The sequence below is a fragment of the Taudactylus pleione genome, unplaced genomic scaffold (genome assembly GCF_031769625.1).
Source record: "Taudactylus pleione unplaced genomic scaffold, aTauple2 ptg001066l, whole genome shotgun sequence".
Taxonomy (NCBI): Eukaryota; Metazoa; Chordata; class Amphibia; order Anura; family Myobatrachidae; genus Taudactylus; species Taudactylus pleione.
In genome coordinates this window covers 191998-203350 of record NW_028285467.1, presented here as the reverse complement: position 1 = coordinate 203350, position 11353 = coordinate 191998, and the positions used below count along the sequence as shown (strand labels likewise).

At 41.1% G+C, this 11353-nt stretch overlaps 1 protein-coding gene across 1 annotated transcript in view; it reads left to right on the top strand.

The window, feature by feature from the left end:
• The first annotated feature begins 8845 nt into the window (after positions 1-8845).
• Positions 8846-11353, top strand: part of LOC148453889 (vomeronasal type-2 receptor 26-like) — a 131360-nt gene continuing 128852 nt past the window's right edge. Inside the window, exon 1 of the mRNA XM_088461555.1 lies at positions 8846-8877. Within this exon, the coding sequence (XP_088317681.1) occupies positions 8846-8877 (32 nt within the window). The remainder of the gene's footprint in view (positions 8878-11353) is intronic.

The following is an 11353-nucleotide window of genomic DNA, read 5'->3' as shown; positions in this document are numbered from 1 at the left end:
GCTGGAAGCAACTGATGCCTGGAGCCAGCGGACTATCCTCTTGAGAATGAAGATAGTTGTTTTGACAATGAGATGATATCTGGTGCCAGTTTAAATAGGGCGCTCTCTCAGTCAATTGGATAAATCGATCATGGGCTCTATTTACTACAATCCGCATATTGAATGCAGATTGTAGTGTGATATTACCGACTGAATTCGCATTGCGAATTCAGGCAATATCACAGGGATTTACTACAAATCCCTAACAGGGACAGAGCTTGCGATAAAGCTCTGTCCCTGCTAATCCCCTTCGGAGCCTTATTACGGTATTTTCGCAAAAAATACCGTGATTAAGTGCCCGCGCATGCGCCGACCGGTCGCCGCTGCTACCCCCCCTCTGGTGCTAAGCCCCACCCCCCAGCACTAAGCCCCGCTCCCACGATCGCGGACCCCCCGCGACCCACCCCCTCCCCCCAGTGACCCCCCTCTCCCTTACTTACACTTACCTGCATGCTCCAGGCCTCCAGTGATGTCCTCCATTCCTCCGGTCAGGTGATCTCCCATACTGCACTGGGGCCTGATCACCTGATGACCGGGCAGCAGGGCACTGTGGGAGACCAGCTGACCGGAGGGGATCATCACCGGAGGCCCGATCACCGGTCCATGGAGTCAGGTAAGTAATTTTTTTTTTTACAATTTTTTTTTTCTTTTTTTTACAGTGATCAGCTTGCGGTCTGTTTAGACCACACAGCTGATTACAGGGACCGACTTCCAACTCTGCTCTCCCCATTAGAGCAGGCCAGGAGTCCAGTAACCGGGGGAGACCCTGGATAACGCCACCTCCAGGTGGCGTTATTATCACAGGGCTTTCCCCGATATTTTTTTCACATTTATTTTTAGTAACTATGGTCGGATCACATTTCCATTACAGTTATGGGAAATGCGATCTGCTTTACTAAAAATAAGTGATACTTAGGGCTTGGAGTAGAATTTTACGAATTCTACTCCAATTGCCCTGTAATAACTATAGGTGATACTAAAATTATGTGAAAAGGGTGTGAAAACACCCTTTTTCACATTATTTTAGTAAAAATAATGTTGATAAATAGAGCCCCATGTGAGCACAGCTTCTGGAATCCAGTGGGATTGGGAGAACCACATGACACAATCCAAAATGGCCAGGTCATACTTGCCTCCCGAAAATCTGGTGCCGCTCCCGGCCTCCTGGGAAGGCAGGCAAGCCTCCCACAAGGTGCCGGCCCCTCCTGTACCCCCCATGATGAGTGAGAATACCCGGCAGCGGGGGGGGCATGTTATGCAATTCATGCCAAATTGCGTCATTTGGGCCCCACCCCCTGCCTCACAATGCCGGGATTATCGGCATTGTGTAGCGGGGATGGGGCCAAAATGACGCGAGCGAGAGACCACGCCTCCCGCTCCATCCACAACAGCTGGCCACGCCCCCCCTATTTTCCCGATCTGGCTTCCCCCTCCCAGAAGGAGCAGCCAGAATGTTGGCATGTCTGGACCAGGTTCATCCATCCAGCCTGTTTGTTTAATTTGGAGATGCAGTGTTTCAGGGATGCTTCGGGTGGCCTGATGTAGCATGGATGACCCTGGGGCGACACCACCAGACATAATAAGTGGAGCTAAGACCCTAATGTGTGACATAGGGATACAGATATAATGCACAATACATGAGTATAATGCCTTTTCTAAGAAGGGATGAATTAAGATATGGTCTATAAGACAGGAAAGATGTAATCTGTTTATTCTGTGCTGTAACAATATCCGCTATAATAGCCAGATACTTTCTCAATGACTTCATAAACCTTTTCTTATTGCTGCTGCCAGAATCAGATACACAGAGAGTTCCCACATACATGACACCATTAATCATTCCCCCTTTAATGTTCCATGCCATAGCCCTAACACAAAAACCTCTGGTCCAAGGTCAGCGGTAGGATTTATATGGATTTAATTCAATTGTAAATATTTTACAAGAAATACTAAAATCCAGACAGACCTCCCCAAATATTGCACTTCTGGCATATAGGTTCCTTGTGTGGAAAGTGGTAATAAAAAACAGAATTCCATTTACTCCTGAGTAGAATTTAATGTTGGAGCCCTACAGTATATTCACAGCTTATGTACACATCATCCTGGAGCATTAAACCCCTGGCAGTGTTGGTGGTGACACCGCTGTGAACTCATCAAGCTCCCTGCTGACCATGGATAGAGGGGACCAGGATACCACAGCAGTGTGAATGGCAGGTACTTGGGGCCCATTATCTAAGGGGCCCTACAGAACTACTAAGCCCAGTAGCAGCAGCCATCCCTGGAATCTCAGTACAGAAGTTATACCACTTATTTTGGCACTTTCTGACCAATCATTAATTTTTTTCCAGATAAAAATGCTGAAGAAGATAATTCCTTTATTACTTCTGGATTTGCATCTGACTGGTGATGAAAATTTTGCCAAAAGACCTGCATGTAGTTTGGAGGCTTCTCAAAAATCACCTCGAAACTATTTTAAAGGAGGGGATCTGATTATTGGAGGCGTACTGCAAACATCTCTAACAGGACTCAAAGGTGATGCACATTTTGGTGATAGCCGCAGACCTACACATGATAGGTGTTTGCTGTAAGTAATTTAAATGATTTCTAAAAACAAAAATATATTACTTTTCATAAAAGTTTGCCTGCGGAGAGGTGCTGACATTGGTTGTTTTTTTAGACAGTTTTCATGGAAATTCTGTAAACCCTTTAAAACCCCCACAAAATATTCCCTATATGGTACTGAACTGGAAAAGATACTAGGCAATAGGGTTTTCTATCAATTGGAATAAGTAACCTCCGTGGCTGCAAGGGAAGGTGTGTCTTCCCCAAATTACAAAATATACAATAACAAGCACAGCAGCGCTATGCACAAAATATATAATAACTAGCACAGCAGCGCTAAGCACAAAATATATCATAACAAGCACAGCAGTGCTAAGCACAAAATATAGAATAACAAGCACAGCAGCACTAAGCACAAAATATGCAATAACAAGCACAGCAGCGCTAAGCAAAAAATATTCAATAATAAGCACAGCAGCGCTAAGCAAAAAATATACAATAACAAGCACAGCAGTGCTAAGCACAAAATATACAATAACAAGCACAGTAGCGCTAAGCACAAAATATACAATAACAAGCACAGCAACACTAAGCAGAAAATATATAATAACAAGCACAGCAGCGCTAAACACAAAATATACAATAATAAGCACAGCAGCACTAAGCACAAAATTTACAACAATAAGCACAGCAATGCTGTGCACAAAATATACAATAATAAGCACAATAGCGCTAAGCACAAAATATACAATAACAAGCACAGCAGCCAGCGCTTAGCACAAAATATACAATAACAAGCACAGCAGCGCTAAGCACAAAATATACAATAACAAGCACAGCAGCGCTAAGCACAAAATATACAATAATAAGCTCAGTAGCACTAAGCACAAAATATACAATAACAAGCACAGCAGTGCTAAGCACAAAATATGCAATAACAAGCACAGCAGCACTAAGCACAAAATATATAATAACAAGCACAGCAGTGCTAAGCACAAAATATACAATAATAATCACAGCAGCGCTAAGCACAAAATATGCAATAACAAGCACAGCAGCGCTAAGCACAAAATATATAATAACAAGCACAGCAGCGCTAGGCACAAAATATACAATAATAATCACAGTAGCGCTAAGCACAAAATATACAATAACAAACACAGCAGCGCAAAGCACAAAATATATAATAATAAGCACAGTAGCGCTAAGCACAAAATATACAATAATAAGCACAGCAGCACTAAGCACAAAATTTACAACAATAAGCACAGCAATGCTGTGCACAAAATATACAATAATAAGCACAATAGCGCTAAGCACAAAATATACAATAACAAGCACAGCAGCCAGCGCTTAGCACAAAATATACAATAACAAGCACAGTAGCGCTAAGCACAAAATATACAATAACAAGCACAGCAGCGCTAAGCACAAAATATACAATAACAAGCACAGCAGCACTAAGCACAAAATATATAATAACAAGCACAGCAGTGCTAAGCACAAAATATACAATAATAAGCACAGTAGCGCTAAGCACAAAATATATAATAATAAGCACAGTAGCGCTAAGCACAAAATATACAATAATAAGCACAGCAGCGCTAAGCACAAAATATATACAATAACAAGCACAGCAGCGCTAAGCAAAAAATATTCAATAATAAGCACAGCAGCGCTAAGCACAAAATATATAATAACAAGCACAGCAGCACTAAGCACAAAATATACAATAACAAGCACAGTAGCGCTAAGCACAAAATATACAATAACAAGCACAGTAGCGCTAAGCACAAAATATACAATAACAAGCACAGCAACACTAAGCAGAAAATATATAATAACAAGCACAGCAGCGCTAAACACAAAATATATAATAGCAAGCACAGCAGTGCTAAGCACAAAATATATAACAAGCACAGCAGCGCTAAGCACAAAATATATAATAACAAGCACAGCAGTACTAAGCACAAAATATATAATAACAAGCACAGCAGTGCTAAGCACAAAATATATAATAACAAGCACAGCAGTGCTAAGCACAAAATATACAATAACAAGCACAGCAACGCTAAGCAGAAAATATATAATAACAAGCACAGCAGCGCTAAGCACAAAATATATAATACCAAGCACAGCAGCGCTAAACACAAAATATATAATAACAAGCACAGCAGTGCTAAGCACAATATATATAATAACAAGCACAGCAGCGCTAAGCACAAAATATATAATAACAAGCACAGCAGTGCTAAGCACAAAATATACAATAACAAACATAGCAGCGCTTAGTACAAAATATACAATAACAAGTACAGCAGCACTAAGCACAAAATATACAATAACAAGCACAGCAGCACTAAGCACAAAATATACAATAACAAGCACAGCAGCACTAAGCACAAAATATACAATAACAAGCACAGCAGCACTAAGCACAAAATATACAATAACAAGCACAGCAGCACTAAGCACAAAATATACAATAACAAGCACAGCAGCACTAAGCACAAAATATACAATAACAAGCACAGCAGCACTAAGCACAAAATATACAATAACAAGCACAGCAGCACTAAGCACAAAATATACAATAACAAGCACAGCAGCACTAAGCACAAAATATACAATAATAAGCACAGCAGCACTAAGCACAAAATATACAATAACAAGCACAGCAGTGCTAAGCACAAAATATGCAATAACAAGCACAGCAGCACTAAGCACAAAATATACAATAACAAGCACAGCAGCACTAAGCACAAAATATACAATAACAAGCACAGCAGCGCTAAGCACAAAATATACAATAACAAGTACAGCAGCGCTAAGCACAAAATATACAATAACAAGCACAGCAGCGCTAAGCACAAAATATACAATAATAATCACAGTAGCGCTAAGCACAAAATATACAATAACAAGTACAGCAGCGCTAATCACAAAATATACAATAATAAGCACAGTAGCGCTAAGCACAAAATATACAATAACAAGTACAGCAGCACTAAGCACAAAATATACAATAACAAGCACAGCAGCACTAAGCACAAAATATACAATAACAAGCACAGCAGCGCTAAGCACAAAATATACAATAACAAGCACAGCAGCACTAAGCACAAAATATACAATAACAAGCACAGCAGCACTAAGCACAAAATATACAATAACAAACATAGCAGCGCTAAGCACAAAATATACAATAACAAGCACAGCAGCGCTAAGCACAAAATATACAATAACAAACATAGCAGCGCTAAGCACAAAATATACAATAATAAGCACAGTAGCGCTAAGCACAAAATATACAATAACAAGTACAGCAGCGCTAAGCACAAAATATACAATAACAAGCACAGCAGCGCTAAGCACAAAATATACAATAACAAGCACAGCAGCGCTAAGCACAAAATATACAATAACAAGTACATCAGCACTAAGAACACTGACATCAATGCTCACAATTGTGAATCACACCACGCTGTTTGCTCATGTCACAGATTACAGTACATATGCAACTCAGGGCTTCTGCAAACAATTCTAAAGTGGATGCATCTTCCTCGCTTCTCAACAATGGCTGAATGGGCATCACAGGGCAGAAATGTACATGTAGGAGAAGTGTCCCATGGGCATGTATGGGCGTGTAGGATCTCCTGCACCAAGCATGGGGTAGGTGTAAGTGTGCTCCAAGTAAAGTGGGCTACTCTTGCAGCAGAAGAGATAGGGGCAATGTGGTCTCATAGATGCTTCCAAATAAACATACAGGCAGATGTGCACATCACACTCTCAAAGGCTGAAATTAGCCAAATATATAACCACATTACAGTAACACAGAATCAGGGCCTACAGTATGTGCATAATATGTGCAATGAACAAATTATCCAATTATGGATGCAATTGTAAAATCACAATAGTTTAATAAAAAAAAATTCAGACAATGACGGTAAATGTACAGTAACTATTTGACCTGTGCAGGGAATTACCAAAATCAGCCATAAAAAGCTTCTTGTGTACCTATAATATGTAACAATAGAGACAAATGATGAATATATAAGACGTGACTCGGAGCTGCACGCCATGCCTTATGTTTATGCCGTTCAGCGATTATTTGCTACAGCAATTAGTCCTTGTCAGGATGCGGCTTATGATCGGCCGTTACTCACCTCAGTGCTGGCTCCCCTGATCCCTAGAGCAGTAAGATGCCAGGTGCAGTGGCGAGTGACGTGCTGAGGATTTTACCTGGGGTCTGCTATGATATCCATGTGCTCGCTCCGTGATGTGGTTTCTGCAGTTACTGGATGCAGCCATGACCAGGGGGGTATTTGTAATGGATGCAGGCTGTGTGGGGCACACGGATCCCTGGGTCCATGGGTGGCCCACACCACGCAACATGCACCCATATTATACTTACCTCTCCAGAGTCCCAAGTCAGTGCTGGTCTGCACAGTAAAAAAAGGCTGCAAAATGGCTGCCACGACCATTTTTCAAATGTTTGCGAAGTACAGGAAAAATAGCCGCCACGTCCATTTTCCCGTTGACCTGCGCATGTGCTATAGACTCTGGGCACATTCTAGTGCCCAGAGTCTATAAGTGCAGTGCTGGCCACGCAGCGCTCAGTTCGCTGCCTGCCACCAGACGGAGAAGAGGGGGCCCATGACAGGGACTACACACAGGCCCCCTCCTCTCTACAAACACCCCTGGCCATGACAGTCTGTTTTCACCTGACTAACCCTTTACCCAATGGTAGCATTAGTTGTGGTCAGCTGAAAGTGTCCTCCAATGGACTGCTACCTTAGGGTATATAACCAGGCTCTGGACGAAAGGAAGTTGCCTGTACAACGTTGTTATTTTCAGTGTTAACTTGCTGTCGTTCCAGGTTCCAAGCTCCATTCCTTCTAGTGACTTGTTCCTAGTGTTTTCCACAGTGTGTGTACTCAGAACATCCTCTGAGTACAAGTTATTAAGAGTCATCCTCTGTTCTAGCTCCACAGCTGTATCCCCAGTGTGTGTACTGATTTCATCATACAAGTACCATCTCGTGATGCCATTCTCCTTTGTCAGTGCTGCGTCTAAAGCCACAGTGTGTGTACTTAGTACATCATCCAAGTACCCGCTCATTATACCATCTCCTGTGCCAGCGCTGCAATTGAAAACACTAAGTGTGTTCTCTGTACATCACTTCAGTACAATCTTCCAATATCTTTCTCATGTGCTTGCCCGTGGTAGCGTTCTTCCATTTTTTTTCCACTTGTGCTGGATACCGGACCAAAGGGCAGGAACCTGCTTGCTGGGTGTAGTTTAAGCCCAAATCCCACTTGGAGGGTCAATGGTGAACACCTCCCAGTAAGTTAGACTTTGCGCCTTTGGTCAGGTCTCACCAACATCCGGTACTGGTGGATGAGGAAGTCACTGATCCAAGCCCCTCACCTCCTGTTCTCTGCTCAACCTTGGTCCATGACTTCTAATCTCATGGCTGAGAATCATCTTAGCCAGAGCATGACAGTTCTGAGTATAGGCGGAGTCCACTGTTAAATACAGAGGCACTGACATTATTACCGGTGAGGCATGGACCATTCCTAGGTGATGTCTGCGAGGTGGCCTGAAGTGAATGCAGAATAAGTCAGTAAATCCTGTGCTGTAGATAACTATGGCTGACAATCATAAAGGATGAGAAGAATAGTGTAGTGGTAAAGTAACTGACTGGGGTACATTAGGTAAAGAGTTCTACACCCGTTTAGTCTTATATAAGGGTATATATATATTTTATAAATAGGATCAATATATTATCAAGGAAAACTCTTTATATGAGTGTATAATATATTAACAATGGAACTGATCTTTTGTTATATTTTCTATATGCATTTAAAATCAATTTTATATATAATTTTTTAATTATGCTTTATTGGTAATGCCTATTGTAATTTCTTTAATTACATTTTATTTTGGTGAAACTACACATGACTTTTGGGATTGGATGAGAGGTGGATTCCAACAGGTGTCAATTAGCTATATGATTGATACACCAAAGTGGTTGCATATAATAGAGGTTCTTGTGGAGTTTTTATCACTCTTTGATAAAGCCCCAGAATTGTGGAGCAAAATGCTCAGCTGAACTCTTTTTGGGTACATTGGGATTACCTCAAAATTCCTGGAGCACCTGACCAAACAGTACAATTCGGGACGTGAGATCAGCGATCCCGGTGGATGCACACTGGAAGTCAGAGTAGAGGCCAGGATCGAGATGCAGCTGGAACAATATCACTGTATCGCAAGGTGAGCCGCTGCATTATCTGTCTCTCTGGGTGCAACAGCCTACTCCGATACCTGCACGCTCCCATTACATTTGGATATGGTCGTGTCTATAATCATCTTATCTATTCTTGTATGAGATTTGCCTTAGGGTTTAATACTCTACGGAGCAGGTTTGATTGAGCACCAAAGCACTTTCATATTGGTGAGAACAATATATTAGAACTACATGCAGGTGTGGACTTTTCTAGGAATATCGTATACACCACATTCATTGGATATATTTTTACATTTTTTATTTTTTATATATACATTTTTGGATCCACCTCTTTCAGCAATTCATTCTTATATTGAGATATTGTGTCTCATAATAACTATTACATAGTAATATTGTTATTGTGAATGTTTTATATTTGTGTATTCTATATTCTATCAATTATTAGTAAAAGTAAAATTATTCTTATACATTATGTCAATTGTACTTCATTTATATTGATCTTCTCATATAATTAAGTGCAAAGATCTACATTATTTCTATTCTTAGATGGAAATCAGGTGCTTATGCAGTGACTGGTTCGCTCATGCATATCTTTGAAGCATACACATGCGCAGATGTGCGATAATTGCCCCTAGCGAGTGAGCACAGCTTGGTGACCGGGTCGGAATAAGACCCAGAGTGGAAAGCTCTTTGGGCTGCACCACCATTGCTCCATAGCCCTATCTTCTGGCTAGCAGATTGCCTGGATTGCCAGATACCCCACCTATTACACTTGCTGCCCCCACCTCTTCCTAACATGCCACACTCACCTTCCCTGCTGCCAGATACCCAATCTACCACAATCCACCCACTGCTGCCACACTTGGCCCTGCTGCCAGTCCCCCTATGCTGCTGCTGGTACCACTTAAACATTTCTCCCCCCTTCAGAATTACATCACATTTAGCTGAACCTCACCCATCACCATTCTCCCCATGGCTGTACCACTTTCATAGCAGTGACATCAGAAGAGAGAGAAAAATAAGAGATTATATTCATTTTTAGTAATGTAAATACATGCAAATTATTTTATATACTATTATTATTGTTTTTTATTCTATTTTCTAGGATTAAAATAGGTAAACAAAATATTGCAATTATAGTTAATATGTAAAAGTATAAATGAATAAATCCAATTAATTTAGAATGTATTTTTTCCCATTGGTACTTGTTAATTTTATGTTCATCATTGTAGCTGGCCAGTGCTGAGTTGCTGCTTATCTTGAGTCACTGCTTTCATATACCTGGATAATGTGATGAACTACTCCCTGACATGAGGCTGGTCTCATCTCTCTGGTGACTGACCACACCCCCTCTATTTGCTGACCACACCCTTTTATAGGTTCTGTGTCACAATGGGACCCCACTATTGCATTACCCAGATGGGACCTTCATGCCTCAATCCAACCCCATCTACACCAAAATAGAGGAACAAGAACAATGTGATATGAGCTTCCAGCATTAATGTCTTGGAAATATGCCTATTTCCTATACAACAGGTTCCAGTACTTGTGTTAAACACCTTCTGGGTGGGACCATAGAGGTAGGTCTGAGATGGGTGGAGATGATGCTATCCTGTGTTCAGACCTCTGGCTCTGTGTTTATTGTTTGTTGACCTAGAACATCTTTATAGCATAGCTAGTTCATATTTTGTTGCTTGCAAATCAATTACAACTGTGTATTTTCTCATCATTGTCATTTACATGGAACTAGTTCCACCTTTCTGATGCTGTCCCTTATGCTTTGTAGTGCACTATGGGCCTGAATTGTACGCTGTTACCATCATGCTGCCTACTTGGACGCAACAGTGCTGCTCACATACAGTATGTTGATACAACAGGAGGCGTCTGTTGTAAATAGATGCCTCTGACATGCTTATGTGATCTGCAGCTGCATCCGAGGATGCAGCTATCAGATCGCTAACAAGACCATCATCCATCAGACAGATAATCACTATCATTGTACCACAAGGAGCCCACATGGGGTAAGACTCTTCTGTGCCATATATAGGGATGCATTTAATTATGGGCCTGACTCAGAGATGTAGGCACCGCTGAGATATACTCAGTTGAGCGATTATCAGTAAACTGCGAATACGTCTGAGGCGCACAGCACATGCATCAAGTAGCAGCTAAATGTTGGTTAAAATAAAGTCATAGAAGTCTTCATAGAGAGATGAAATTGTGTTTTAAAAAGAAAAACTCAAACTTGGTTTTACAGCCCTTGTTAAAGCTGCATAAGCAAAATGTACAGTATGTTGGCATTCCAGCCAGATGCCCAGTGTCTCCTGAGTATGGTAACACTATGAATGTGCATTGCTATAGATACAGTATGAATAGAACAAGGCATCTCAGATCTCTATATATGCGACTACTGGGTTTATCGGAATACCAGCTAAATACAATTATGAGATTATACTGTAGTTCACTACAAATGGCTGCTGCTGGCTACGTGGGAGAATATAT